Here is a 16029-nt window from a genome sequence, read left to right on the forward strand (position 1 = left end):
GGCTCTAATGCCAGTGCGGTGTACTATAATCCTGCAACGTTTTGACAGCTGTTACCATTGAGGAAGTGGGTGCAACTAAAGCAAAGTCTGTAAGAAATACCAAGACACACACACACACACACACACACACAAAAGAAATCCGTTTCCTCTGTTCTCATCATTTTGTCTGCTAAGTCCCACAACAGGGTTGACGTGGTCAAAAAGGATGGGAAAGTGAGGTCATTTGTCAGTCTAAACTCCTGTGTGAAAACGTACACAGCAGTCCTCTCACTAGCCTTCCATTGAGCAGAAGTGTGTAGTTGCCCATTCCATAGAAGTTTTGTGCTGTTTCATTCTGTTTGAGGTTGGATGTGAAACCAAGGTCTATGAGGTGAAGAAGCCACAGAAATGGAAGAGTTTGCACTGTAAGTTAACATTGTTTACACAGGTAGTCCGTCTATGCAACTAAGAGGGCTTGTGGAGAGACCATCAGATCATTCAAGCTATTACACTTACAGCCACTAAATATATAAGATCTATATTTTACTACCTTTGAGGAAAATGTACACACTATGTACATGATTTAGTACATCGTTCATACTATACATAGTTCTCATTATGTATATGATTTACACAAGTCGTCACCTTGGAATTATAAGGTTCTACCTGACATTTTTGTGAAAACTGATTTATTCACATATTCATATTCTGTGACAACTTATTGACATTATGTGATGTTTCTTTTTTTTTTTTTTTTTTTTTACTCTCTGGGGTCTGGAGCTAATTTGGGGTCCTGGAGTAGTTTTGACATGCCCTGACATTTGTGCTTTTTTCAGTTGCATAAACATATTAATGACAAAAGTCTCATTACACTGTATTCAGCACAATCTAGGCTACAATAATATGTGAGCAACAAGTATGTACATGTTTGTATTTTTGAGAGAGAATAAATAAATAAATAAGTCACTGAAATAAGGCCTGAAAAGACATACTAAACATTTTTTTCACAAGACTTTTGGGAACTGTATATTTTGTCTAGAGTTTTTGCTTCAAAGTGATGATAAAATCATTCTGCCTACTCGGACACATAAAACAATGTATTGATTTTAAATTTCTAAGACACTTTTTGTTTAGAAGGGCCATATGCAGGGAGACATGAATCTTCATGAATAATACGGTGATTCACACCTGAGGAGATTAAGACCCTGCCCCTAATGAGCCGCATAATGAGCCATTTAGTCAGGAATGTGAACTAAGAAAGAATGCAATGACAAAAGAAATATATAATTTTTTCTTTGTAGATTATTTGGAATATAGTTAACTATATAAATGAGAGTCAAATACACATTTTGAGTACACAGTTATACCTGGAAATAAATCCTGTTCAAAGATATAAGTGAACACCACATACCTGGTATTTGGTGTTTGGTGCACTGGAGAAAAAAAAAAAGAAGCCAGTGATCTCAGTATCATATGCATGCAGTCCTACAGAGCCCCTAAAGGGACATGGTGGTGGAGGAAATTTTTCATTTTGTTCAAATCTTTTGCGTTCCCTCGCAAAGATACTATTGTTCCCTTGCAAAACCTGTTGTGAGCTCAGACAAACACTTCCTGTTTAATGTCCCGCTGACTGGCAGTAGTGTTTCAGTCAGCTCTGTACGTTAATAATGCACTCAAATAATGCACGACTCATAGAGTTTGAACTTGTTGGACTCAAATATAAAGAACTTCGGTCAGTGCTTAACTCAAGGAGTTCAGTAAGGTTGGCAATATATTCACAGATTTGAATTTCCCGGATCAATAACACATGAGCTAAACGTTGTTAAAACACAAATGACAGCTATTTCCAATCATAGTGATGCAGACAACGAGCTACAACAACCCAATTTTCCTCAAAACAACACTTTGTTTGGCAAGTAATAGCACATAAAGGCCTTCTTTACACAAAATGATGTTGGTACGCAGCTTACATACTTACTACAGCTTTTGCATGATAATTGCTTACTGAATTTGATGGCATTACAATTTATTTAATATTTTTAAGTCATGTTTACTAATGTAAGTTATGTGTAGTAGCTAAATGAAACCATGCGTCTACCCGAATCATTCACACAGAGACACAGAACATGCAGGATTCATATTTAAACAGTCTTTTTGCGGCTTAATATTGACAGACACTAGTCTATATCACAATTAGAATAAAGAATTTAGGAATAAAAAAACTTACCATTCACAACCCTCTGCTTGATCAAGTTGATGATCAAAATGGAATTGAAACCAGTCATGCTCTTCCTCTGAGGTAAATCCTTTTAGAATTATAGCATGTTATTTCAGCCATACTGATGTCTAGAGAGAAAGAAAGCCATTTTACCTGTCTCACTTTCTATGGAATAAAGTCCTGGTCAAATGTATTACAGTAGCTGCTTTCTGTCTAAACAAAAGGAAAATAAAACGGTTCCTGCAATAATGTGTTAAATTACCCACCATATTCCTACCTAAATTTAACATCTGCACTGGACAAAATATTTAGCACAGCCTATTATGCTTCAAAATTGCCCATTCACAAAATTGAGAGGATTTTGATATTATACAGTTAGAATACATTTAGGGTCTCTGTCAATTTCATATAAAAGAGACCTGTTCTCCATATAATTTTTGCTATATGGAATGCAAAAACCTTTGAAGCTCAATATCTCAAAACTGCTGAGAATGCAGATAGAATTATGTTCACTTACAAGTATACTTGCACTAAACTAGTAGTTTACTGAGAATATTTCAAAGTGTACTTTCATATACTAAAAATGTATTACTAGTATTAAAATAGTAAACTACTAGTATACTTTTAAGTTCACTTGTAGTACAGATGCAGTACAAATGAGAAACGAAGCTGTGAACTAGTTGTGTACTTAAAGTTTACTACTGTTACACTTATAGTACACTTAAACGTATACTTCAATTGGGCCAATTTAGTCCAAAGCGGTATTAAAATAGTACACTTACAAGTTTACTACTAGTACATTGATACTAGTATACTTACTGCATAAAATATACTTAAAAAATATACTTGAACATTACTTAAGTATACTTGATAAAAATGAACTTGAAGTATACTTCTTTTTCGTAAGGGTTGGTGAGAACTAAAATATTTAATTACTACAGTAGTAATTCTTGCTAGAAATGACATCAAAAGTGGAAAATGTTGTTCAAAAACGTACATTTACACACAAACTGACCAGCAAACGCAACTTTCAGACACCATCTTTATTTTTCTAGCTCAACTGTCACAGAATGTAAAGCCCAGGATTGTGAGATATCAAAGGCAGCGAAGGATACATCTATGCTGCCTTCAAAAATGATCAGATGAAGGTATCTCAGGAGACAGGAAGTGAAGCTAACATTGGATTCGGACATGCCTTGATGCCTTCCTTGATATGTGTCCTCCGAAGGCAGCATTTTCCAGTTTTCGGACGCAGCCATGAGCTGTGTCCCAATTCACTTCGAAATGCACGAAAGGGGCGGGCCTTTGAAGTGGAGGAAGGTCTAACTGAGGTGCAGGGTTGCCAGGTCTGCGCAACAAAACCATCCCAAAAGTAGCGTAATCACGGCACAAGTTTAAAAGTAGCCCAATTCCAGACGTGGCAACAATGAGCCGAGTGTCGTTACATGGCCTAGCAGCGATGTGACAGCTAAGAGCAGACGTTTGTGAGGGGATTTTAGGGAAATGGATGCAGAAAGGGTTTTGACATGTTTCATGTTAAGCCCGGGACTATGAAATATGATGAGATTGTGAACGCACTCCAAGCACATTTTACCCCCAGGCCCACTGTGATTGCAGAGAGGTTCAAATTTCACAAACGAAATCAAGCAGAGGGGGAAAGTGTTGCACAATATGTGGCGGTGTTAAAGAAACTGGCGGAGCACTGTGAGTTTGGCGACAATTTAAATGACACACTGCAAGACAGATTTGTGTGTGGCCTGAGTAGCGAGTCAATTCAGAGGAAACTATTGACTGAATCGGCACTCACGTATCAAAAGGCTGTGGATATAGCGATGTCAATGGAGGCTGTATCTAGAGAATCACAGCACCTGAGCAACTCAATGAAAGTGAATGCCATGTCCCTGTCGTCAGAATCGGACAAGGAGAAATTGTTATAGATGTGGGAAGTCCAACCATATCCAAAATGAGTTTTTTTACAAAGACCAACTGTGCCACAACTGTGGAAAGAAAGGCCACATTGCACGAATGTGTAAAAGTAAAAAGACAGAGGAGAAAATACCTAGAACTACAGTGAAAGGGAAAAATAATGTAAAATGGAAGGGACAGATAAAGAAAAGACCAATTCACCGAATGGATGCTAATATGGAAAAGAGTGAGGAAGAGACAAATTCGGACACGGATGCTGAACTGACACTACACAAAGTCACAGCAACACTGCACAATTGTTCACGGGTGAACATAATGAAAAGTGAAACTGATTCAGTGTCATCTGTAATAAAAGTGCAACCAAAAATTGAGGGATTGCCAATTGACATGGAAGTGGACACTGGGGCGGCGGTCTCTGTTATCTCTAGCGAACTGTACAGAGATAAACTGAGCCATGTTTGACTACGCCAGACAACCGTTGTTCTCAAGACATATACAGGCGAAGTAATCTCGCCAGAAGGTGTCATCAAGGTGCGTGTTAAGCTAAACAGACAAAGCGTACGCTTACCCTTGTATGTTGTTACAGGAAACGCAGCTCCTCTGCTGGGACGAGAATGGCTTTGCAGAATTCGTCTGGACTGGCGCGAGATCAAAACTGTAAGAGCTGTGCATCATGCTAATGAAGGGACATTGGACAGTCTTCTAAAAAAGTATGCCAAAGTATTCAGAGAAGATCTAGGGACATTCAATGGGTATACAGCTACCTTAAACCTGAAACCGGAAACCCAACCTAGATTTTTTCAAGCACGAGTGATACCGTATGCCATCAGACCCAAGGTGGAGGAAGAAATTGATCGCCTGCTGAAACAAGGAATCATTTCACCTGTGCGATTCAGTGAATGGGCAACACCGATTGTGCCTGTAATCAAAAAGGGTGGCAATATTAGGATCTGTGGTGACTTCAAAATAACTGTGAACCCAGCTCTGTGTGCAGAACATTATCCATTACCCCGAATAGAAGATCTATTTGCTTCACTGACTGGGGGACAAAGATTTAGCAAACTAGACCTTTCACATGCTTACCTGCAGATTCCTGTGCATGAAGATTCACGTAAATATCTTACCGTCACGACTCACAAAGGGATGTTTGTATACAACAGGTTACCCTTCGGCATTACTTCAGCTCCATCGATATTTCAATGAGTCATGGAACAAGTGTTACAAGGGCTGCCATTCGTACATTTTTTTTTAGACGATATCCTAGTCACAGGAAAAGACAATGCTCATCATTTGTCTAACCTGGAGGCTGTGTTGAGTCGGCTGGAGAAATTCGGACTTCGGGTTAAAAGAGAGAAGAGTGAGTTTTTCAAAACTTCACTGGAGTATTTAGGACATGTGATCGATGCATCAGGGCTTCACAAGTCCCCAGACAAACTGCGTGCCATCGCCGAAGCACCAGCCCCTGTTAATGTTAACCAACTCCGATCCTTCCTGGGTCTGGTTAATTATTATGCAAGATTTGTGCCAAATCTTGCCACAGTTCTTCACCCCCTGAATGCAATGCTACACAAAGATGCAAAATGGAAGTGGTCTCTAGAGTGTGAGAAAGCTTTTCAAGATGCTAAAATGCAGCTGTTAACACCCAATGTACTCAAACACTATAATCCAAGACTCCCAGTTCGCTTGGCTTGTGATGCTTCACCCTACGGGGTGGGAGCTGTGCTTTCGCACATGTTGCCGGATGGGCATGAGAGACCTATAGCCTTCGCTTCCCGAACCCTGAGTAAATCTGAGCAAAATTATGCGCAACTAGAATGGGAGGCACTAGGGATAATTTTTGGAGTAAGGAAGTTTCATACTTATCTATATGGACGTCACTTCACATTAATAGCAGACCATCGTCCTCTTACCACCATACTCCATCCTAACAAAGCAACTCCATCCATGGCTGCTGCCAGACTTCAGAGGTGGGCTCTTCTGCTGGCTGCACACAACTACACAATTCAATACAGAAGTGCTAATGACCATGGAAACGCTGATGGGCTATCGCGTTTGCCACTGCCTGTACAGCACAGAGACAGGAGAGATGCAGTGGACGCTCACCTCATAAAAAAAAATGGATGCACTTCCAGTGTGTAGCAGCGATATCAGGAAAGAAACCAAACCAGATCCAATCCTCTGTCGTGTGAAGGAGATGGTAGCCACTGGATCATTTCCATCTACCAAAGACTCAGAAAATGTACTAAAACCATATCTCACAAGGAAGGAGGAACTCTCACTGATGCAGGACTGTCTGATGTGGGGACAGCGAGTTATTTTTCCATCGAATCTGAGACAACGAGTTTTGGAAGATTTACACACAGGACATCCAGGTGTAGTAAAAATGAAGGCTTCAGCACGTAGCTACATCTGGTGGCCAAATATTGACTCAAAAATTGAAGAAAAATCAAAGACCTGCATGTCATGTCAACAAAATCAAAAATCTCCATGTCTCTCACCTTTGCATCCCTGGGCATGGCCAGAAGCTCCTTGGCAGCGGATTCATGTCGATTTCGCTGGACCATTTGAAGGACAAATGTTTCTGGTAATTGTTGACACACACTCAAAATGGCCAGAAGTTCATGTGATGGATTCGACAACTTCCTCCAAGACGATTCAAGTTCTGCGTGGTCTATTCAGTCGTTACGGTATACCTGAAACCCTAGTTAGCGACAATGGCCCACAATTTACTTCGGAGGAGTTTGGATGTTTTCTAAAAACAAATGGTGTTAAACATGTACGCTCTACACCATTCCACCCAGCCACTAACGGTCGGGCCGAGCTTTTTATACAGACTTTTAAACATTCACTGAAAGCATCCAAAGAACCAGTACCATTACAGCAGAGATTAGACTCTTTCTTGCTACAGTACAGGAATACCCCACATAGCACAACAAAAGAAACACCTGCTATGTTATTCTTACATCACAGATTGAGCACACGGCTGGATCTACTGAAACCAAGTGTGAAAAGGACCGTGGAGCAGTCACACAAAAAGTTCCCTCCATGCAAAACACAGAGACTTCCACGTGGGTGATTCGGTGCCGGTCAGAGATTATCGACGGGGAGAGGAGAAGTGGAAAACCGGTACTGTTTCAGGACCAATGTCCTACTTCAGGTGGACAGTTCACAAAGCTGGAAAAGACATGCAGATCAAATGTTGGACTGTCATCCAGAAATTACAAAAAACACAGAAACACTACCAGCAGAGAACAGTACATCACAAACACCCGATGATAAGGGACAAGAACTGTCTTTAACATCTAATGACACCGAACCAAATGCTCTAGACCAGCATGTAACCAAGCTTGTTGAACCAGCTATTGTTTCTTCCCCAAATGTGAGAAGATTTCCTGTTAGAATCTGTAAACCACCTAACAGACTTGATCTGTAAAGTGTTTGAATGTTTTATGCACAGTTGAATGTGTTTAGTGTTTCATACTTTTGGAGTGAGTAGTTAAGTTGACATAAGTGTGATATTGCTTAAGGGTGGAACACTAACTGTTTTTCCATAACTTGAATTAATGTTTTTATGTTAAAAAGAAAAAAAAAAAAAAAAAAACATGGGGTAGACTGATTTAAGGAGGGAGGAGATGTAATGTATTTGAGTTGATGTTACAATATCTGATGGCCACTAGATGGCACTCCCGTGCTGTTGGTTGTTGTTGTTGCAGTGTGCCGAGTAAACCAGTGCAAAGCAGTGCAGTCATGTCTCCTGTTCTTTCCGTGCATTCTCTGAAACGGAACAGAATATAACGTGTTATTATAGCATATTGATGCAGACATAACAACTATGAGTTAACCTTGTTTATTTCTTATGTTAAATGTAACGTTAACTGTGAAAATATATTTTCACATTTATACATTTACTCTGTAAGTCTAAATTTAAACTACAGCATATTACAGAAATGTTTAATTCTTAACTTAAAATAAGTTAATTTAGGATTTTTCACAAATTCATATTACTGAAGCAAATCTTAACTTGAGTTATGATTCTTATCCTATCTTACAACATCTCATCTGTAGTTAGGAAATCTTAAACCGCTCCATCGAGTTCGGAGATAAACTGACAGCAAGTTTTCACCTTCGCTCACTCACGAAGATAAGGAAAGAGAGTGGGCAAAAGTTGCCGAAAATGTGTCTGCTCTGTCTGCCATTTCTCATAGTGCATCAATGCATTTCTCATCTGCTTTTCGTCTTGTACAATTAATAAATGTAACACCATTTTTGAGAGAAAAAAAAAAAAAAAAGCTTTTGTACTGTGATTTTTACCGTTGGATTTCAAAAAGGTGGGGTTGTCCTAACATTAAGACAGCTTTTAGGATTTTTTGTTGAGTTAGGTTGCTTCTGTAATCCTGTGTCTTTTCCATAGTTAAGATAAGATTATTATCTTAAAAAAATGTCATTCTGTAATAGATTTTGTCCTAAATGAGGTCCTAACTGAAATTGCCATGGTTACCAAACAGATGATTCTAAAGTTAAGATCTTTCTGTAATACGCCCAAAGTGGGATTTTAGGATTTTATTTTTAGGATAAAATTAAAATAGCCTACTTCAGGATTTTATTCAAACTCCACTCCATCTCAGAGACAAATACTGTATTTATTTAAAACTGACGTTTTGCACATGGATAATACAGTTTGATTTAGATATTACATATTGGTGAAACTGGGGGATTACTTACATTTATATGTGAATTCACACAGAACTCTTGTCATCACCGGCGCGCAATGAATTATGGGATAGGGTAGAGTGCGAAGTGTCTTGAGATGTACTTCAATTCACGGGGAAACGGAGAGGCGTCCGAAACCGCCTACTTCTCTAGTAGGGGAAAAGCAGTAGGCGAGCAAATAAGTATGTCCGAATCCTTAGTATTCAAAAAAAGAGTAGGCGAGAATTACCTGGGTGACAATTCTCGCGAGATTCGGACGTGCATACTTAAAGTGTGTCCGAATATGCCTACTTACCATGGGCATTTCCTCCGAGGAGGCAAGGGAGGCAGTGCCTCCTCAAAAAAACTGGATGAGAAAATAATCGATATTACAAAAATAAAACAATGCAAATGTTACAAAATTTTAAATTAAAAAGTGTAAAAGTCACTTGTTTTTCTAAAGAAACACTGTCAAACAGCGACACCCGCAGGTAAAGTTACAGCAGGTAGTCTGCATCTCTGTGCATTCCTCAGCTCATAGAAATAAAGCAGAGACTCTTAGTGAGGGGTAATTGAGAATGAATGGGGGAAAGTCACGTGAGAGGAGGCAATGCCTCAATTGCGCTATGATTGGATATGATCGGTTATGATTGGACATGATTGGTTTGTGTGATAAATCCCGCCTCTTGTTTTCGTGCGCGTTCTTGTCGAATCGGCCTGAATGAAGACAGTGATGGCGTTAATGGGAAATAGTAATTAAAAAGTAAGTAAACAACTGTCACTTACATATCACCGCTTTGTGTCATGTCAAAATCAAACCCAAAATGGCATAAAACATGATGACTGCGGGGTTTTTTAGTGAGCAATCAGCGTGGTGAAATTAAAGGTACATCTTCGTGTCTGTGACACTGACCAGTGTGTACGTACAAGCTTGATGACTGCTGAAAATAAATTGACTATTAAAAAGAAAAGCAGAATATTAGTTAATAATAATATAAATAATATATATTGTTTAAATGGTTACTGCCTTTAGTTATTATTTTGGAATAAATGTAAAAATGAGTAAAAACACTAACTTGATTAAATTTATACTTGGTTTTATAGAACATTACATAGTGTAAAAATAACAAAATAGAATTGTATTTGGTCTCTCTTTTTATGTAATGTTAACTTAAAATTGTGTAACAGGGACATAAATGAGGACTGCCTCCTCATTTTAAAACACCACCGCACACCACTGCTACATACAAGTGAACATGGGTGTAAGCTGAATTGCTATAACTATTTGAGTCTAAATTACTTAATCTTTTTGCTTTCCTAATCGTAATTCAGTATTGTACACTCTTTCAGCTTAAACACGTAGAAATTAACAAATACTCAACAATCTAACTTTCAGCCAAAGTATAATTTCCCTTTAAGCACCCCGCATCGGATGTTTTTTTCTAACGTTGTGACGCACGAGCCTGTCTTGAAATTATTTTCTGCTCGACCTCCATTTTCTTTTTCCCGGACTCTGATGAATTAAGGTAGGTTGGAAATTTGTTTTAATTAATATACTCGATAATGCAAACGTTAAAAAATGTGTTTTAGTTGTTTATGAGTTAATTAACGTTGTTTGTGAACATGAATACCAACGAAATCGTAACTAACCGATTTTTTTTTTTTTTAAATTTGCACGGCCTTGCATGTGCAGTATAAAGGTTAGCGCTAACTGAATATTTCCTATAAAAGATGTTGCATTTACTCGTTTGTTTTATAGAAATGTATTCGTTTTGGACCTTGTAAACATGTTTATAAATATTTTTTAAAATAAATGCCTCCTTTAACCATGTATGCAGCGCGTGCTATTTGAAATGCTGCGGGCAGGAAATGTTCGGGGAGCGGGAGAGACACTCGAGGCTGAGGGGATTCTCGCCTTATAATATTGAGTTTAGTTTTTAAAGCAACGTTTGTCTGTTCTTTTATTTGTCTTTGTCATGTTAGCTCTGATTTATTCATCTATTTGTTCGACCAAAATGATGAAAAAAGTCTGTAAGTAAAGACAAATAGCTTAATTTGCCTAGCTCGAGGTGTTTTGCTTCGTCCAGGAAAAAAAAAAAAATGTTACGATTTTTTAGTAGAAATCATGATTTCTTTAGTAGAAGTAGTATTTACACAACTAATTAATTGAACTGCAGCAAACAATGATTTACCAATAAATACTGCAAAATTTTCTCCCTCTTCAATGTTGTTTAATGACACTTTGCAATACATGGTAATTTCTATAAAAACTACTATAATTGTTAATAAATAATATGAATTTGAGTTTGAGTAAAATCCATCTAACGTCTATTGACTTGCATGTTATCCTCATTAACAAACTTTAGACTTGGAATTATCCAACCAAAATGTTCATCAACTCACCCTTATGCCATCTCAAATGCATGTGACTTTTTTGTCTGTATGTTTTTTTTTAATTTTTTTTTTTATTCTCACAGTGACGGTAGCCATTGACTTGCATTATATGAAACAGCAAGGACCACGGTTCCAGCTAAAAATCTTCTTTACTGCTCTAAAGAAGAAAAAAAAGTCACCAATATCTTGGATGGCCTGAGGGTGAGTAAATTAACAGCTAATTTTCATTTTTGAGAGAACTATCCCTTTAATCAAGAATGATTAAATATATTACGGTGTAAAGCTAATTTATGATTTGTTGATGCATATTTTTTTTTTAGACTAATTTATAAATGCAACCAATGACTGATTCAGATGCATTTCTTAATTGCAAATCTGGCCAGTCATTAATATAAATTATTATATTTTAGTACATTTTTATATTTTCTTTTTTTTTTTTTTTTGCCATCACACATCTGCAAAATCTGATTCCCTATTACATATTATACAGATTTTTTAGAATAACAAAAATAATCACAATTGCTTTATCACAGACTGAAAACATTCACCTGAGAAGAGTGTGTCCTGAACAGTGTTGGGCACGTTACTTTAAAAAAAGTAATTAGTTATAGTTACTTCTCATAAATAGTAACTGAGTTAGTAACGGAGTTACATCATTATAAAAGTAACTAATTACCAGGGAAGTAACTATTGCGTTACTTTAAAAAAAAAAAAAAAAATCAAACATGTCTAATAACTTGGATGCCCCCAATATTAAATATAAGTCTAAAAATAAATGATGCTTGATCCGACTCGTGACTCATGATCTGCTCTTGCTCACGACATGAAATTTCTCTGTACTGTACTACGTGTTGTTAGCCATTAAAGAAAACATAGTTTCATATTTATGTTTAAATAAGCCTATGTTATGTTTTAAATTCATCTGTTTGATTGTGAAAAGTGAACAGCATGAGTAAGATAGAATACATCATATGATGCACAATATATCGGGAGACATGGAGCGGGATAGACATGATTTTGACCACTTCATTAAGTTTTGTTTTGTAGAAATCCTTTCTTTAAAGTGAATTTAGTTTTGTAAAAATTATATCTTAATTTTAATCAATGTTTTATTAACCAATTGTCTGGATTTAATAAATAAGAAGCAAATATAGCAGACAATATAATCATGACATGGAGGCGCTGGCGCAATAACTTGCACGTGAACTGGAGCGCGTAGGCTAAATTAACCGAAACTCAGCAGCTGCTTGCCTCACAGACATGAGACATATATCTATAGAAAGCTTGAAATGTCTACTTTTAATATAAATAATTCAAAACGAAAATAAATATTCTACTCTGATTATGTAATCCGAATGAAATGTGCATTCTTTCTCTAGGCGCGTCCAGTATGCGGAGATGAGAGTCAGCAATGTCAACTCCATCTTTGCAGCCGACACTGATTCAGAAAACATTACTTTATTAATAAACAATTAAAATGTCTCCTTCCTGTTTTTGTCACATTCATAATCATTACTTTTGCCGGTTCTTAATGGCAAGCTTTATGCGTGTGCTTGAGTGCTATATAGTTTATATTAAACACTCATTATTATGGTTTATTCTCTCCAGTATTTAAGAAATTAAATTAATATAAATGTGATTAGTCAACTAATGGCTTAAATGAACAACCACTAGTCGACTAGAAAAAAATTATTTCACATATTTTCGCAGCATGTCACAAAGGGTATTCTGGTTTGAGCTCGTGCTCCACTCGCATGCTCTGACACAGACACACACACACAGAACATGCATCGTGTATTATTATCAGTTTAAAATGATATTTGTGTATGACTAACCTGTACTATTTCTTTACAACAAAATGCTTTGTAGGTATAGCATCTCTAGTCACACACCAGTCATCATCATTTAGCCTATGTGTCCCACCCCAACACACACCAGAGATAAAACTTTGCAGGTCCTATGGCTGAGAGAGAGCCTACTCGGATGAAAATCTCTTCAGTGCTCAATTATAGTAATGCGGCATTTTTTTTTTTTTTGTCAGTAACAGTAACGGCGTTGTAACAGGAGAAAAAGTAATTCGTTTGATTACTCATTACTGAAAAAAGTAACGCCGTTAGTAACTCCGTTCATTTATAACGCCGTTATTTCCATCACTGGTCCTGAAGGCCCTTATCTTTTTACTGGAAGAAAATCCTGAAGACCTCACCAAGGAGTAACTTGTGAGTTGAACGTAAGAATATTCTATTTTGATTTATTTTTCAGAAAAAAGTCTAAATTTGTGTATTTTGTAGTTGTGCTAGCAAAAGGCAGTGGAACTTGTTTTTTTGTTTTTTTTATGTTCACTATTTTAGGATAACCAGACAGATGATTATAAGGAGCAGCTCACCATGGCGGTGTTCATTATTCAGAGGGAGGGGGAGAACTTCATGAACCACCTGCTGACATTGGCATTGTGATCGAGGGAGTTAAAGTTTTGAATCATCTGACTTAAGTTACATCAGCTTGTGCCCTGCTTCTGGGTATGATATACATCATCAACCTGTCTTATCAGAAACCCCTTCGATTTACTTTTGAGGTGTTCTAGAAAGTACTCTTGTAGCTTGATCAGCGCACAAAATGTCAAGATGTCTTTTTAGTCTTTGATTTGTGCAAGGGTAATCACCTTTAAAGGGTTAGTTTAGCCAAAAATGAAAATTCTGTCATTAATTACTCACCCGCAAGACCTTCGTTCATCTTCAGAACACAAATTAAGATCTTTTTGATTAAGTTTGAGAGCTTTCTGTCCCTCCATAGAAATCCAATGCAACTACCACTTTCAAGCTCCAGAAAGGTACACTGAAAAAAGTGCACAAGGCATGTCATTACTCTAAAGAAGTTGTTATACTTGATCTAACTCAAAACATTTAATTTTCTGTCTAGCCATCAGTGTTATGTAAAAAGTTTGATTGATTTAAATCAAAAGTAAGTTTTGTTAGTGTAAAGTAAATACATTTCTGTAAATCTAATTAAAAATATTGCTTCCCATTGTCACGTGACTTCTAACGTCATCCGTGGTCGTGCGTGAGGACGTTCAGCTTTCCGCCATCTTGTTACACCGCATGGATGAACTCGGCGTGGTAAAACGGGAATCAAGAAAATTGGTAAGTAATTTTAAACATACGTTTGGGCGTATTATTAACGTTATACATGTATGATTTCATAAAATATTATGTTGTACTGTTGTTTTACATACGGTTAGTATTACTAGTTTGATGGCTCCTACTCGGCTAGAAGGTTTACAAGTTTCCCTCATCACGATATTAAACTGAGTGGAAATAAAATAATAATAATACAAGTAATGTTAAACTGCTTGAGGTGAGATGGATTGATATTGAAACGTAGTATAAAGACTGTTTGGGGTATGCTGGAGTGCAATACTGTACGGCGCCATGTATAAAGTACATGCACGCTTCAGACGCTTTGTATGGACTTAACGTTGTTATGAACCTTTATTATTATGATGATTTTTATTGATTTATTATGAAGCTCACGTTCGCAGTACGGTATCTCATTTATGATTAATGTTAACACATAACGTTAGCTTTACATGAAGGCCAGGGGCGTAAATCGCGTGGGGGTCAGGACCCCCCTATCTGAGTGCCCCTATCAATGTGTATTCATCGTATTTTGGTGACTTGGTTGTAAACAACTTCAAAAATATTCCAATAAATAAGCGATTTTGAAGAAGAATATTTTGGTCAATTTAGTCAGTTTTTTCATTGAACCAAAAAGAAACAATGAGCTTAATGGTCTCCATGCTACACTAATAATAGTAGTAAGGTTTTCTTCTGTGTAACATTACATATATCCTTTTATAAGTAAAATTTTGGCTGTATTATTTGCATCCCCTTCAAAAATTGCTCTTGAGAAATTTTGTTTATTGTCCCTCCCTACTGTCAGATGAAATTTACGTCCCTGATGAAGGCTCAAACACATGTCTTTAGTGACGTGCCTAAACACTTATTTTAACGTATCGCGTCGACCAGCATACCCGGTAAAGAAGTCGTCTGTTTACTTTTGTGTGAGCCAGTTTGTTATTTCTCTTTGTCTTTTCTAGGATGGGATACTGCTGAACAACAATTAGGACAGGTTTTGAATAATCCAGTCACATGAAAAACGTAAGTAATTTGCACCTTTTAATTATTGCTTTGCAGGGTCAGTTTTGTAATTTATCTTTCGTCTCTCCTATGCTCTACCTCACCATTCTCGTTGGCTAGTAACTCAGTGTGGAAATTTTATGATCAAGCTTAAAATCATTTTAAGCTTGATCATAGGAATTTTGGACGTCGTCATCCTTGTGTTTATTCAGACTGTCCTTGTTCATTTAAAACTCTGAAGAGCCAAGTGTCAAGGAGGCATCCTCAGCATCCCTCTCAAAAAGATTCATTGACAACTTATAAATGCTTGCTTTGTGAATACAAACACACATCATCGATTAAAGACTACTTCCATCGCATTGGGCAGCACCTGAAAAATAATGAAATTGTTCCTTGTGTTTTTAGTGGGTGCTCATACAAAACCAATATTTATGGATCATTTAGAACGCACAAGGCAAGAAAACACAAATCATTCTCTGACTTAAAGCCTGGCATTGTTGTCAGTGAAAGACCAGTCCCTATTTTTTCTGCAGAAGATGACATTGAATCAGACAAAGATGTCTCACTTGATGAACCTACATCCTCTGGTGTAATAACAGAAAATACTGAAGACTTGTCCAAAGCTATAGAGCACAAATTAGCCTCAGTCCTATTAAAATTAGAGCACGTTTTTCTTGTACCTGGTGT

The 16029-nt window shown here is 37.2% G+C and overlaps 2 protein-coding genes across 15 annotated transcripts in view; both read left to right on the forward strand.

The window, feature by feature from the left end:
• The first annotated feature begins 4760 nt into the window (after nt 1-4760).
• On the forward strand, nt 4761-7727 carry LOC127504246 (uncharacterized protein K02A2.6-like). Its single transcript, XM_051878805.1, has one exon. It carries the CDS (start codon nt 6240-6242, stop codon nt 7197-7199), a length of 960 nt encoding a protein of 319 aa, XP_051734765.1. The 5' UTR covers nt 4761-6239; the 3' UTR covers nt 7200-7727.
• A 2407-nt stretch (nt 7728-10134) lies between these two features.
• Nucleotides 10135-16029, forward strand: part of si:ch73-321d9.2 (uncharacterized) — a 51080-nt gene continuing 45185 nt past the window's right edge. For 2 of the 14 annotated variants that reach the window (XM_051878689.1, XM_051878672.1), the window contains exons 1-4: nt 10147-10338; nt 11290-13425; nt 13558-14346; nt 15303-15363. The gene's annotated coding sequence lies outside the window, so the exon portion shown is untranslated. Of the gene's footprint in view, nt 10339-11289; nt 13437-13557; nt 14347-15302; nt 15364-16029 lie in introns of all 14 variants that reach the window. The other 12 variants (XM_051878747.1, XM_051878756.1, XM_051878738.1 and 9 more) reach the window with 12 other exon arrangements.

Source organism: Ctenopharyngodon idella, chromosome 2 (assembly GCF_019924925.1).
Source record: "Ctenopharyngodon idella isolate HZGC_01 chromosome 2, HZGC01, whole genome shotgun sequence".
NCBI lineage: Eukaryota > Metazoa > Chordata > Actinopteri > Cypriniformes > Xenocyprididae > Ctenopharyngodon > Ctenopharyngodon idella.